Source organism: Rhinolophus ferrumequinum, chromosome 7 (assembly GCF_004115265.2).
Source record: "Rhinolophus ferrumequinum isolate MPI-CBG mRhiFer1 chromosome 7, mRhiFer1_v1.p, whole genome shotgun sequence".
NCBI lineage: Eukaryota > Metazoa > Chordata > Mammalia > Chiroptera > Rhinolophidae > Rhinolophus > Rhinolophus ferrumequinum.
The window spans coordinates 52,467,257-52,482,432 of record NC_046290.1 but is presented as its reverse complement, the minus strand read 5'-3'; the positions used below and the strand labels follow the sequence as shown (position 1 = coordinate 52,482,432).

The following is a 15,176-nucleotide window of genomic DNA, read 5'->3' as shown; positions in this document are numbered from 1 at the left end:
CGCAGAGGAAATGGGACGGAGGCAACAGAGATTCAAACCAATGTCTTTCTATGTCCAGAGCTATCAGGAAAATTAAAGTTTTTCTTGATAAAATAAAACACAGATCTTCTACAACCCAAACTGCGGGGGGAGACTTTCATTATGATGCATTTCTATCATACTTTACCATTCAGTTTTTGTTCCCAAACACTTGCTTCTCAGAGACTCCTTGCTAATACTGCTGTTGCCACCACTGTGCTTAATCCAAAGATTCAGGGATATAGCTCTACTTTTAACAACAACTCGAGTGTGGATAGAAACCTTCCACTATCCTATAGCACACAAAATTTGGATGTTAAAATAAGATTTCCTGAAAGTAAAAGAAATAAACAATGAGACTAACATGTAGCTAGGCAATTTATTTATAAACTGCGGCTTACTCTCTGCAGTTAACAGACTTTTCTCTCATTAAATATTTCCTTGTCATCTTAGCACCTACTACACAGAAGGCCACCACAGATGAGTTAGTATGAGTGTAAATGTGTATTGCTTGTTTCTGAATCACAGGACATTGTGCAGGCTGCAGGATGTAGTTGGGAGATAGGGAAGAAGGTAAGAATTATGGGAAACAAGGGCAGGAAATATAGGCCGGGCTGATCTGTGACTAACCACACTGAGCTATGCTGAGCAGTCTAGTCTTCACTTGATAGGCAGTGTGGGTCATCGTGGCTTTTAAGTGACATAAAGAGGACTCAGTTTTAGAAACGTAGTCCTGGAGGCAGTATGGAGAATAGTTTGGGAGGGGACAGGCTGAGTCAGAGAGACCAGTTAAGACAGTACGGTAGTTTCAGTAAATGACAAAGATTAGTGATATGAAGGAGAGCTCTATTTCTAGAGCTATTTCACAGATAAGTCTTTGTGGTAACTGACTAGATACAGGAATTGAAAGACAAGGAGGAGACATCAAAACTCATGGAAGTTCTTAGCCTGGACTTTTGTGTGGATGTGATGCCACAGAACTGACTGAGGAAAGCAGTATAAAAAAAACGGTCATGAGAAGATAATATTCAGTTGACTTTTAGTTATGTTGAGCATGAAGTGGTATCCAGATGAAAACAACTCATATTAATTTCAACATAGGAGTTTTCTAGGAGCTTAGGAAATTTATCATGACAAAATATAAAAGATTTGGGATGTCTAACATATAGTTGTTGAACTAATGGGTAAGAGATAAAATAACCCATAAATATGTGTTTATTGAAATAATAAGAATTATTATTCTTGGAATATTCAAAGAATGCTGTGGTTAGAACATGGGGGAAAGCAACATTTAAAGAGTTAGCAAAATAAAAGGAGCCAGCAAAGGAAACTGCAAAAGAGTAGTCAGAAGAGTTGAAGCCAAGCATAAAAGTGATTGATAGTGACAAAATATATCAACATGCTAATGTTAAATTTAGTCTTTTGACCCTTATGGAAACTAAAGTAAGCTAATGTGATATGCATGTTAAAACATTAAAACGTTTTTATCATTTGAATGCACATAATAGTTATTCACAGAAACCTCTTGAGTCACATAATTCATGCATACATATTCTGAGTGTGCTTTAGTTTTTATATATTTATGTACATTTGTATAAGTGCATTTCTGTGTTGGATATATTATTTTATGAACAGAAGGTTGCATTCGACTATCTTATGTTGGGTTCACATGGGGTTTTTTTTAGACTATATAATCATTCTGGGTCTGACAATTTTAAACATGTGAACTAAGTCTTTTCTTTAAATAAACAGTTTTGGATTTGTGAAATGTTCTATTTTTAAAAGTTCACTGTTGTACAGATATTAGGAAAATAATAAAAATATATTAAATATTGTCATTGCAACTATACCTTAATCACTTAACATGCTCCAGTGATCTTACATATTCACATAGTTTGTAAAAGACGCAACCAAAGTAATTGTTAAAATAGAAGCGAAAGTACAAGAGTGGACCCTTCAGAGAGTGACTTGCACAGGCCTTATCCAGTCAGGAGTTACGTAGGGAAATCATTAACCTGCTCTCCTTTCTTTCCCCCCTCCTCTTTGGTTTTGTTTTTTTGTTTTGTGGTAGTCTGACCCTTGGTTATCATTACAGAACTATGGAGGTGCAATGAGACCCCCACTGAATGCTTTAGGTGGCCCTGGAATGCCTGGAATGAACATGTAAGCAAAATGCTATATTATCCTGTTTAGTAAAATAGGACTATGTTTCGTCTTCAGAAGTAACACTAAGTTGTAAAACAGTTTGAGTTCCTCAATGTTGTGTAGCATAAAAATGGACTAAACATGAACTGTAGTGTTTGCTTCAATTTTCGGAAGATATTCTGTATGTTTTTCTTCCTTAAATTGCAACCTTTAATTATTTTTTCCATTTTCAGGTGCCATAAATGCCAACTTTTAACCTGTTTCCTTTTGATTTTCATATTTTATTTAATTATGATGAAAATGAGTCTTTTATAAATAAGTACGTAGTCTCCATGTAGTCTATACAAAAGTGTGAAGAGATGCTGACACCAGCACTGACTTAACTCCACAGAAGTGAACAATTGAATATTGGTAACTTCATTTTAACAGACACACAGGGATTCTTAAGAGTGGAGTTTGTAACTCTTATTAATATATATGTGTTTACTTTTGCTTTGTTGGGGCCACTCTCAACACAGGAAGAATTCTCTCTGGGAGTATCTTCTATATTAAAGAACTTCCTATGGTAGAGGATAAATTTCCTTTTAAAAATTCAAGGTGTACTTAGATGAAGAGTAAACTAACAGTTTTGTTTTGTTTTTTATGAAAAGCCTTTCAAGCCCAAAGTGAGTGGATTGTTTCTATCAGCCAATACAATGCAGTCTGTTAAAGGAATTTTTATTTATTTTTTATTATTTAATTTGCCCTCAAAGTGCCATATACACCAGGTGCTTGTAGTGACTGAGTAATTCACTAGAGGATCAGTTCCTCTAGTGATGTGGCTTAAAGAAAGCTTACCAGAAATGATGAAATGTTTCCTATAGGTTTGTGGGCAGTCTCCTTTAATATATTTTCCCTCAGTCCATGTTTTGGTCACTTTACATGTCAAATTAAACAACTCGCCATCATTTAATGGCCTTGAAGATGTACTGTGAGATATGCTCTGTGGATGTACACGGGTTTTTATAAGTTTCTGAAACCATTTTCATGGAAAGCAATTTTGCCTAAAATAGAAAATAGGTTAATAGGTGGGTGTCAGTCAGACTTAAAACTAACAGAACATGGGGAGAAAGTAGGTCAAATTTTCCTATCACGTCTTTTCACTTTTAAAGTAAAAATGGATAGACATGAAGCCTGACTTCTTAAATTCCTCAAAGGCTCAGCCTTTATTAACGGTTTATACAAAAAGCTGTGAGTGATATTTTGTGCTTATATCAAAAACTGAAACTCTTACCAATAGGATTTAGATATATATAAAATTTACATACCTGAGATTCTGACTTTAAAATGCCATAGCTTTTAAGGAATATAATTTTGAATGCTATGTATAAATGTAAGGAGTGTACATTTTGAATACTATGATCAGTCCATAATTATTAAATATTAAGAATCACTTTGTATATTACTCTTCTTTATAATTAGAGTATATATAAAATCATGAGAGTATATATAAAATCATGAGTAGCAGCTTTAATTGGTCTAGTTCCTGTCTTACATACACTTAAATAAATACATACAGGTACATTTAATTCCCTGGACTATGGAGACTAAATATAGGGCTGAAAATTTTAATATTATTATATTTGTTTGAATTTCAGATTCTCATTTAAATATACCCAGATAAATGTATTTTATTAAAATGTATTTATTATATAATATTTTACTACTTATATAGTTTCTGGTTTTTAAAGAACCTTTAAGCCTTACAGTCTCAGATTTTAATTATTTGTTACTGTTGACTTTTATTTGGGGTCTTATATCATTTTCACTTTTATATAGATTAGAATTCCTTCAAGACAATGAAAATATAAATACTTACGTATTTACATTTGTATATACTTCCCTCTAGCAGGGTAAGTTCTGATGTATGGAATTAACCAGAGAGAATAATTCTTATATTGATAATTGCCACAATAAACCAAAAGTGAATTTAAAGAGACAAAAAAAAAATACATATTATTATCTCCATTGTACTCAGTAGAGTAAACTTTATTGAAATTCACTTCATAATTTATTATCTTTAAAACAAAGTAAATCTTACTGGTTACGACAAACAAGTATTTCTAACTGATATTTGAGCTTTTTCTTCATGTCACTTTTTACTTGTTGAGTAACTTCAAATGAAAGGAAAAGGCATTATAATAGTGGTACCTTAGCTATGTTTTTTAACAATCTAAGATATTTGTGTGTTGGATCAGGAGCAGCCTAACAGAGAATCAATACCTGGATGAGTTTTCTTTAGCTTATCACTTTTTCTTGTTTGCCGTGAAAGCATAATGACAATGAAAAATACCAAACCCTGGTCACTAAAGTAATTAAATTCTGTATTCTAACTACCAACTTTATCTCTTTATTGAAGAATAAGCCATTTGGAACAAAATTTTAATAATTTTTTTGTTAAAAAAATATTGGTCGCCTCCATAAAAATGGTTAATCTGATATAATTTTTACATTTTCATGCTCTAAGCAAGATAAATTATACTTAGCATCGTCTAAAATTAAATGATAGCATACTTTTGTTCTTCCTGTAATTAGTATTATATCTTTAGGAGGCAAAGCTTAATAACAATTTCAGTAATTCAAAGGAAAATTTACAAACAACGGCCACAATGTAAATGATTTCAAATGCATTAGAGAATATTTTTAAAGGAAACTATATTTTTAAATTAACTACATTTTTACTATTTTCCAAAGAATTTAGGATTCAGCGTTAAAGCCCTTCTAATGTAACTTGTATCCCTTAGAATTTGTAGAAACTTAATAGGACAAAGGATTTCAAAGGATCTAGACCTTGTTCTAGAACATATCCTATAGAATTATAAAGTTTGTGTAGTTAGTATCTTGAAATAAAATGACTGTGGATTACAAAAGAAAAGAGGGTTTTTCTCTATGGTAATCATGGTTGCTTTGATTTTATAATTTAAATTCCATTTTTGTTCTTATTTTTAAACTAGGCTAACCTTATTCTACTTCAAACTACACTTATATAGAAATTTTCATTTGAAATAATGCCCATGTTATAGTTTGTAGATTACTTTCTTAATAATACTGATGGCCCTCAAAAGTAGTGGGAATTACTGAGCTTAAGTGGTTGTTCTGTTAGAACTACTCACTACTCTCACCCCTACTTTACTTAGAACTTTTTGTGAAATTTAAAACCTTTTCAAACATAATGGTAATGTTTGGGAAAATTTAGCTTATCCATATGAACACCTAACCTATTATATTAAAATGCAAGTTAATATGAAATACATAATGTGCTGAGGTTCAATTAGTATTTGTCAAATAATTGAAATGCATAAAAGTTATTTTATATGTTACTTATAATAAATTTAACATTTAATGTTCATTTAATTGTTATTTATTTAATTAAGTAAAATGTTTATTTTAACATTTAATTTAGCATGTTAATTTAACGTTAAACAAATTTAAAATTACAACTGAATATTTTATTATTTTTAGTATATCTTATTCACACAGTACTTATATAAGTGTATTTCAAAATTGTGAGATCATTATATAACATCATTTTATACAAACGTTTGTCATGATTTGGGTATAGTATATTTTTATGTTGTTTTAAAATAAATATTTCTCAATTTCTTAACTGTTTTACTTAATTAACATCAAACAAATCATGTGGGTTAACATCAAAGAAATCAAATATTTTACCTAATCAACAAATATCCTATTTTACCTCAATTCTGTTTATGAGGACATTGAATCTTATTTATAAAATCATCTTTCTAAAGTATTCCAGTAATTAATTGCAAAATCATCATCATCATCACCATCTTAGACAAACAAAAGTTTCCAGAGACAATCCAAGTGCCCCTCACCTTCTCCCTGTGCACAATATTTCAACCCAGTCCCCTCTGGCATCATATTTTCCCCTTCTCTTTCTTAAACAGAATAGGAAAAATTGTACTTGGGCATCCTAACAGAGCCCAAGGACAGACCTTCCATGCGCTTCCCTGCTGGGGAATCCCAAAATGAAATTAAAAACAGTTCTAAATATTCTAAGCAAACATGGGTAATATAGCTAACTTGGACAGCCTCTGTATAACCTTTAAAACTTGAGGTTTAAGGTCCCTAGAATAAGAATCAAGGGACATATTTTTTTTTAGTTAAAAATTTTCACTATTTTTTCACTGCAGTTAGAGGAAAGAGGATTTTGAGTGACTCTAATTACAGAGGATTGGCTGACAGTAGTCTGCTTTTTATCAGGCAGTATTTATTCAGGTATATTTAATATTAAAGCATGAGAACAAGAGATCTTTTTGACTTAATTAGGCGTTAATTTTGTTTTAAAAGGTTTATGTCTTTTTAAGCTATGGAATACAAATCATTCTCCTTCACCCTAAAATGAAGTAATACATTGACATACATCGGCATAGCTTTCCTCCCATTTTTCCCAAGATTTACTCTAGCCACTGTATTGAACTACAATTACTAAAACAAGAAAATTGATTCCCTTGTTTAATAGCAACCTAATTGGCAATCTGAAAGACAGATTGATATATAAATGTATAATGTAATATGTGATAGTCTGCAAGTTTTTGAAAGGGAGGCAAACTTAGACACCTTTTATGTACATTAATTTATTTGCATCTTTAAAAGTGCACTCATTTTTTATATATTGATATAAGTAATTTCATTTTCATTTTGAATGAGATAGAGGTGGCACTTATATTGATGCCACAAGATTACGGTTTACAGTATTTGCTTTATAAGTACTTTTTACCCCAAAAGTGTGTTTTCATAATGATTTACGTATATGTATGTATTTACTGCTATAGGTGAATACTACTTTTAGTGGTTATTACAATAACTGAACTTACTATTAAAATAAAACTGGGCTTACTAAAAGTAGTTTGATTGGGAAAGAAAACTGCTTTGTGAAATTATAAAAAATTTTTGATTCAAGAAATAAAACTGTAAAAATAAGTATAAACAGAGTAATTTCATTGTTGAGTTGAACTAAAACTGCATGGTAACTGAATTATGTTAATATTATATGATATGATCTGTTATTGCTTATTTTGAAATACTCAAAGCATAGGTTAAAATGTCATTTATTATATTGTCTTGTAGGGGTCCAGGTGGTGGAAGACCTTGGCCAAACCCAACAAATGCCAATTCAGTGAGTATAAGTATTTTTTTTTTAATTTTCTTTGTACCTTTTAGCGTTTAGCAGCAACAAAAATCTGTTGCTTTTGAAAGCTTTTAAGTTGGTTATATTAACCTTTTTAAAAAAGTAATCATTCAAACATACGTCTTTTTAAATGTGCATAATTTTTGAAATTATGTATTTTTCACTTCAATGTCTAATGTACGCTGCGCTCTGTGTAGATTAACAGACTTTCAAAAATAAAGACAGAAGTATGATTTAAGCATACTATAGTAGCCCATATTTATCACAGAATATATTTAGTATAAAATGATTTCATCTTCCATGATAACTACAATCATTGCTAAGTTGCCAGGTAACAATCGAGGTTATTATGATTATATTTTCTGTACTAATGATACTAGTGACACCTAGGTTTTCTCTCGCTGCCCCAGGAAGCAAGTGTATATTTGCCTTGAGCCTATGAGCTAAATCACCCTCCTTACACATTTATCTATGTTTGTGACATCCTGGGAATTTTCCTTAAATGTTTTGTGGCAGTGATTTCACTACAGAAATATTTTTCTCCTTTAATAACGTCACATAAATATATGCACAGGTTAAAAATTAAGCTTACAGTGTTAAAATTAATGATTTTCTTTGATGATCCTGGAGATGATTTTCCTTCTTGACTTTGAAATCTTGAGTTCTTCAGTATGTGAGAGAGGTCTGCTGTGTACATATGTGTAGTGTGTGCACTGCACAAAGGTGCCTGAGTCAAAGGAGAAAGTAGGGAGCTAAAATACACCTTGTGTTCCACCCGTGAAGTCTATGAATATCTTCCCAGAAGGGCTGCCCTTTGCTAATATACACACAGGTACCTTCATTGGCTAGCAGTGGCCTTAATGCTAAATAAACATGAAACTGATCCAATGTTTAAGGTTAATTTAAACTTCAAGAAAATTTAAAGTGAAGTGTGTTTGGTATAGGAAGAATCATCCTAAATCCGTTGCTATTCTAAAGCAGAAATCACTTTCTTCTCAGTTAAGTAATTGTCATATTTTTAAAAAGAAAAAAATAATTTATGTTTCAATAGCTATGACATTTGCTAATTTAATAAAGTTACTTGAGGTGGAGAGATGATGTTGCTTCTATTTGGGTCTTCAATGTGCTGTTTAATCCCCACAGATATTTCTAAGATACTGTTTTGTCAGATTATCTTATACTGTAAATATCTTTATTCCTCCAAAATTCTTTTAGTTTGCTTATATGCTTTTGAAGAGTTCACATTTCTATTTGCTTCCTGCTATATGCCTTTCCAATTCATTCAAGATTTCACTTTACAATGGCATCTGGCTAGCAGCTCAAAATACATTTCTTTCAACTATCTATTAAAGTATCCATAAAGATACAGAAAAAAACATTTTTTATAACACTGAAAACTCTGACAATCTATTGCCAGAATATGGAAGGAATTTGTATTATCTGTATGACTGATTAAACCGAATTAAAAAGCACAATCGATGGCCCACCGTAGCTATGTAAGCCTTCCCACTGGAAGCAAGAACTCTTCCCTCCTTTCTCACTGTCGCCTCAGGCAACTACCCTGCTACTGCACGTGTAGCTGGGGTGCATTGCACATCCATCACTATCCACCCCCAGCAGTACCTCCTTTTATACACTCATCTGAAGACTCTCCCCCAAAACCCACTTAGGAAGGTGGGCAGGACTTGATATTGAAGATGGTGCATTGTACCTAGTGGGTATACTATTCAAACAGGAGTATTGGAGGTGGAGATGAGGAGAGTTTTGCATTCTGATGATTTTTAGTTTTGGGTACTCCCTCTCTTCAGGAGTTTTCATAGAGCCGAGCACTGTGGATAGGAGAATGTACTGCATCAGGTCAGCAGCTCTGTATTATTTTAGACCTTGAAAAACACTAGGAATTACAGTAGTAGCTGTGCACATTTAATTGCTGTCCACTGTTCAATCTGAAATGGGCATTTGACCAGCACACATGTGGGCAAGTAATGGAGTTGAAAGCAATCCATTCTGTTAACATGTAACATATGTGGGTACATGGTCCCTCACTCAAAGAATGTAAATAGGGAAAGAAGTGGGGACAGGGGTACAGTTTTCTCTTCAGGAAGAGAAAAGGGTCATCACCCTGAGCACAGGCAGGAAAAGCATTCCTCTGAGAAAGATTTATTGTGAGAACAAGAAAAAGAAAATCATAGAAAACTAATGACTTTCTAGCAAAAACATAGGGTTTACATGAAACCAAGCAAAAAGTATTAAAGAGGATTTTCCCCCCTAAATACCATTGATTATATTTCAGTGACAACTCATCTGTATTATTTGGAATTCCAAGTTCCTTAGATTACTTGTATTTAAAACTAGAAGCATGTTTCATTTTGTATCAATACTATAAGTCTCTGGGTCCGCAGGGCACCCTGTTAAATTGGTTATTTGTTTTGTTTTTGCTGTTTTCAAATATGTTTCACGTGATGTTTTTTATCTTTTAAATATTTGTATTGAAGTCACTTCAGATTTATGGAAAAGTTGCAAGAATATTACAAAGGATTCCCATATACCCTTTACCCAGATTTTTAAGTGTTTAAAGTTTACATTTGCCTTAGAATTTCCTCTCTTTTCATATCCATATTTTTCTTGAACTATTTGAGTTGTGTTTAAGTTGTAGACATGATGATCCTTTATCCCTGAACTCTTCAGTGTGTCTTTCCTAAGAACAACCACATTATCTTTCATAACCGCAATATAAGAATCAAAATAAAAAATTAACATAGATATAATACTGTGTTCTAATCTGCAGACCTTATTCAGATCTCACCAATAGTACCAAAAATGTCCTTTGTAACAAAAGAAAATCCAAAGTCACTTGTCACATTCATCTGTCTTGTCTCTTTGTCTCCTTTCATCTGGAACTGTTCCTCAACTTTTCTTTGTCTTTATTAATCGGGAAGTTTTGTTGACTGCAAGCCAGTTATTTTGTAGAATACCTCATAATTTTATTTTGTCTGATGTTTCCTCATGATTAGATTCAGGCTATGCATTTTTGGCAGGAAGACCACAGAAGTAATTTGGGGTTTTTCTCAGTGCATCATTTCAGGAGGCATATAATGGTGATTTGTCCCATTAGTTGTAATGTTAATTTTGATTACTTAGTTCAGGTGGTGCTTGTCAAGTTTCTCCACTGTAAAATTGCTTTTTTCTCTTTGTAATTATTAACTTGTAGACACGTGATTTCAGACTACAATAAGTATCCTCTTCCTTTTCATATTTTCATCTGCTACTTTTGGCGTCCATTGATAATTATTACCTGAATCGTTTTAATATGTTGGTTGCCAAACAGCTATTTTGTAATTCTGTATTTCCTTCACCATTTATTAGTTCACATTCTACTATAACAAAGAGTTTTTCTTTCTTCTTGTTTTTTTCTTTCTTTCATTCTCTCATTCATTCATGTGTATCACATGTACTTGTGGATTCTTATTTTATTCAATAGGCTTTTTGATGCTAAAATCGTTCCAAATTTGGCCAGTAGGAACCTCTTCAAGCTGCATCACTTGTCCTTTTAACATGTCCTCCTTATCCTTTAAGCACTTTGAATTATCTTATATTTTCCCATCCATAGCCCTGGATACAGCCATTTGATTGAGGAGAGCTGGTTCCTTTTAATGGAGGATGGTGTTTAGAACCCATCAGAGTAATACAGCTTCTAGACCTTCTAAACCAACAGAACTGGGATATAGATGTATGTGTGAGTATATATGTACACCCACACACATCTATATCTGTCTCTATATATGTTAAAATCATGACTGCACACTGACGCTTCAGTTTCAGTCCAACACAACAGAGTTCATTCTAGACTTTCTGCTTTCTATGTTTGTAACTCACTTCTCTGAAAGTGAGAAATCTGCCTACCATTATCCACCATGTATTTATTTCCTTAATCTTTATCTATCCAGGGTTTTGTCATGTGAAAGTGTTGTTGGCACTCTTTTACATGGCAGTAGGAAAAACATTTTAAGGACAAATTCATGTATTTAATTCAAAATAAAAATAAGATTTTTACTTTTGAACATCCTTCAATCTGAGCGTTGTAGTATTGACCTCATTCTTATTTGGAAGTTTATTTACAAATCCACCAACTATTTTTCCTTTGGTATATTTTTCACAAGGAACTGTGCACTTGGATATAGTATTCGACAAGGTCTACTCACTAAGTAGCAAGCACTTTTATCAAAATACCCTAATTATCTTTGTCTGGGGGCACTTTTAATTAGAAAGTACAGAAAAACAACCAAACGAGGCTCATATTAAAGGGGAATATTACTGGATCATATATCTAAAAAGTCCACATATAAATTTGCTTTCCAGCGCTTTTAGTTCCAAGGGTTCAAATAATGTCATCAAGACTCTATTCATTGTTTACCTTTGTTTCCCTTGCCAAAGCAGGAAGGCTACCTGAGGCTTCAGATTTATATCCTCACAGCTCACAGTTGAACACAAAAGAGCAGAACTCATTACCAGTTAAGCACAGGTAGTGGGGATAACTATCTGCACTGGATTTGTTTAGCTTGATCATTCATGAACCAGTTATGACCAGAGAATACAGTGTTCTTTTAGCCAGACCAAGGTCACATGCCCACTCTCTGAGCCCCACCCAAGCCACATGGAAAAAGTAAGAGAGGTATGGTTCGCCAAAAAAAAAAATCAAATTGTTAGCAGAAGAAAGGATAAGCAAAAACGACAAATGTTCAGCATGGTATTGTATTTATCAGCTCACTAGCTTGACAGGAAAAAGAAAGATGAAACTCCTTTAAGGAAAAAAATGAGCATCTGTTATAGTAATTACACCTAAGCGTATACAAATATCTTACTCCAAATAGGCTCTGCTCTATACAAATAGATTCTCATTTAAAAAAAAAAAAAGACACATTAAAAGATAATAGAACATTTCCAGCTTTACAGGGACGCAGATAATGTCTTGATGTTACCAGCCCTAATTTCCGGTAAACCTATGCTTATGAAGTAGTTTTAAACTTCACAGTTGAAGAAAGAGTATTTTACTTAGGTAAAATATTAGTTCTCGTAATCATTTAAAAAAAACAAAGCCAAAAACCTCTAGTTACTCTGCGCTTGCCCCAGCAACACAGTCCTGTATATTAGAAGTCAGAATATTTCAGAATATTTGGATTGTCATCAAAGCTCTTGAATTTTCTGTCTAACTTAACCACACAATATATATGGCCCTTCATTTTCTCATTGGATAAATAAAAGATTCTTCTAGTTCTATGATTCTAATCTGTAGCTCTCTGATCTTTCGTATCTTCTACATCTGCATTTTCATCTTTCATTTCATGTTAATGGATATTTTGTATAGCATATGAGAGGAAAGGGAGGGGGAGATTAACTACATTGGGAAGAAACTGGACACTGGAGTTGGAGAAAAGCTTGGACAAAAATAAAGAGAAGAGGAGATGCAGGAAAGCTCGATGAAAAATTATTAGAGTATTAGGGAGGATAGATTATTTGGGAATTACTTGGGATTTTGGCTTAAAGGGCAATAAAGCTGAACGAAGTAAAAGTGAACCATGATGTGTACAGGGCTTTGACTGTTGAGAAATCTGGAATTTATCATCTGTGCAGAAGGGAGTTCTCGTTGTCCTTTAGGAAGATTGTATTTAAATGGATACAGTAGTGAAACAAAATTAGGCGATTATAGTCATAAGGCCTTATAAACTGTTATCAGAGCCGGAGGTAAAGTGGTGGTAAAAGGAATGGTGCGAGTACATTTCACAAATAGAATCTAAAACACTTGGTGACCTGTTGGATTTGGGGATAAAGAAAAGGAAAAAGTTGAGGGTGATTTCAAATGTTTGAATCCAGGTATCAGGGAGACTAGGAATAATACAAACTGAGTAGGAACATAGAAGAAGAAGCAGGTTTAGAGGGTAGACAGTGAGTTTTGGTTTTGGAATGTTAAATTTGAAGTATTTGTAGAATACCACCTTCAATTCTTCCACAATGCCTAAATGCCTTTTTCTATAATTATACTTAACACATTATGTTGTAATTTAAATCTCTTTTTTCACTCTTCCTTAGTCCTCTACACTTCCTGTTCCCGTTATCTTTGGCCTCTTCTCTATCAGCTAAAATGGCTTTACATTTTACAGAGGAAAAAAAAAGATCATTAGATTCAAATCTCTTCAGAGTCTACCCTTCACCTCCAGTATTGTCAGACCTTTAGTCATCTTCCTTTCCTCTTATCTCAGAAAAGGAAATGTTCTTTCTTTTCAATGCTAACCCCTTTATCTATTCTCTCTATCCTACCTCTTGTTGCTTCTTTTCATATCGTGCTCGTTCATTCTTCCAAAACAGTCTTCAGTCTGTACCTTTCCATTGACTGGAATGTTCCTCTAACAGTATGCCAACTGTTATGCCAACTGTATGCCAACAGTATGCCAACTGTATGAACAAAATGCTGAGACAACCTTAAACCCTAGTCTTCCACTCCTCTAGAGTCGAGAGGGGGCTGATAAAAAAAACCTGCTTTCAGCCTTTCATCAGTCTCAAAACACCATCCCATGTCTCTCACACTTTCATTCCCTCACCACCATTCTACTGGCCAGTGAATCCCTAACCTTCCTGTCTTTACATTACTATCTGTAGTGGCTTGGTGCCTGAAACATAGGTAGTGAACAAAGATTTATTGAACTGACTTCTCAACAGTTTCATTTCCTATGAAATTCCTATTCTGAAGATTACTAGTGACCTTCTACTTACCAACCAAACGCAGTGACTTCTTTTCTGTCCTCATCATACGTGACCTCTGAAATATTTGTCACCTTGGTTTTGTTTTAAATGTCTTGTTGATTGTCTTCATTTTAATAATGTTTCTTTATTTTTCCATATTTGCATTTTTATTATTTATTCTTATGTGTGTCACAGAAAGGTTGAAAGGCTTAAGTCTGACAGATCTCAAGAATAAGCCCAGTTTAGGCATTTCCTAGCCAAGCTGTACCTACGTCCTGCTTCTTAAAAGTCTAACTTGCTTGATTTTTATAGGATGTTTTCTCCTGACTTTACTCCAGTCACATTGTCTACCCTTTCTCAACTGGTAATATTCTCTAATTCCAATCCTGGACTTTTTTTTTTTTTCATTTTAATGTTTTCATGTGGCTTAAACTGTCACAGAATCTCATTGAATCCTAGATCAAGAACTTTGCTCAGCATAAAATGGAAGTGTATTCAACAGAAGTTGTATCTCTAGTCCTGACCGCTAATAAGTTCTAGACCTATATTTCTAAATTTCTGTTGATCACATCTGCCTCAATGTCTACTGAGATAAATTTTTTAAGTAATTTATGTTTGAAGGAGCCATGAAGAGGGAGAAATTGAAAATATAAAAGGAGCAAGGACTTAGGAAAACTGGGATGATCCGGAAGGGCTAGCTTTAGAAATAAACAAAGATTTTTTTTCTTCTACCTGAGATGAATAGGTAAATATTTAAATTTATAAATAATGGAGTATTGAGCTGAAGATGAAGGCATAGCAAGAATTTTATATCTTTAATGTATGACAAAAGGGCAAAGTACAAACTCATTGTTGTATAATCATCATGAGAGCCAGCTCACAAAAGTCAGTTGTTAAATATTGAGGAATCTGTGAGCTGATTGTTAAATCATTGGTAGCTTGAAATCTGCTGTGTGGGAATATTTACACCACAGAAATTGGCTGTAAACTGGGCTTTTCCCCCCTGAGTTTGCTGGATTTACCGGCACACTACTAGAATGTTTCAGGGCTTCCATAAAGGCTGAGCCAAAATGCTACCAGG

At 33.4% G+C, this 15,176-nt stretch overlaps 1 protein-coding gene across 4 annotated transcripts in view; it reads left to right on the top strand.

Annotated features, from left to right (window-relative positions):
- Window positions 1-15,176, top strand: part of SSBP2 (single stranded DNA binding protein 2) — a 282,149-nt gene that overhangs the window by 230,681 nt on the left and 36,292 nt on the right. For 2 of the 4 annotated variants that reach the window (XM_033110260.1, XM_033110262.1), the window contains 2 exons: window positions 2,090-2,181; window positions 7,297-7,345. In XM_033110260.1, the coding sequence (XP_032966151.1) occupies window positions 2,090-2,181; window positions 7,297-7,345 (141 nt within the window). The remainder of the gene's footprint in view (window positions 1-2,089; window positions 2,182-7,296; window positions 7,346-15,176) is intronic. The other 2 variants (XM_033110263.1, XM_033110261.1) reach the window with 1 other exon arrangement.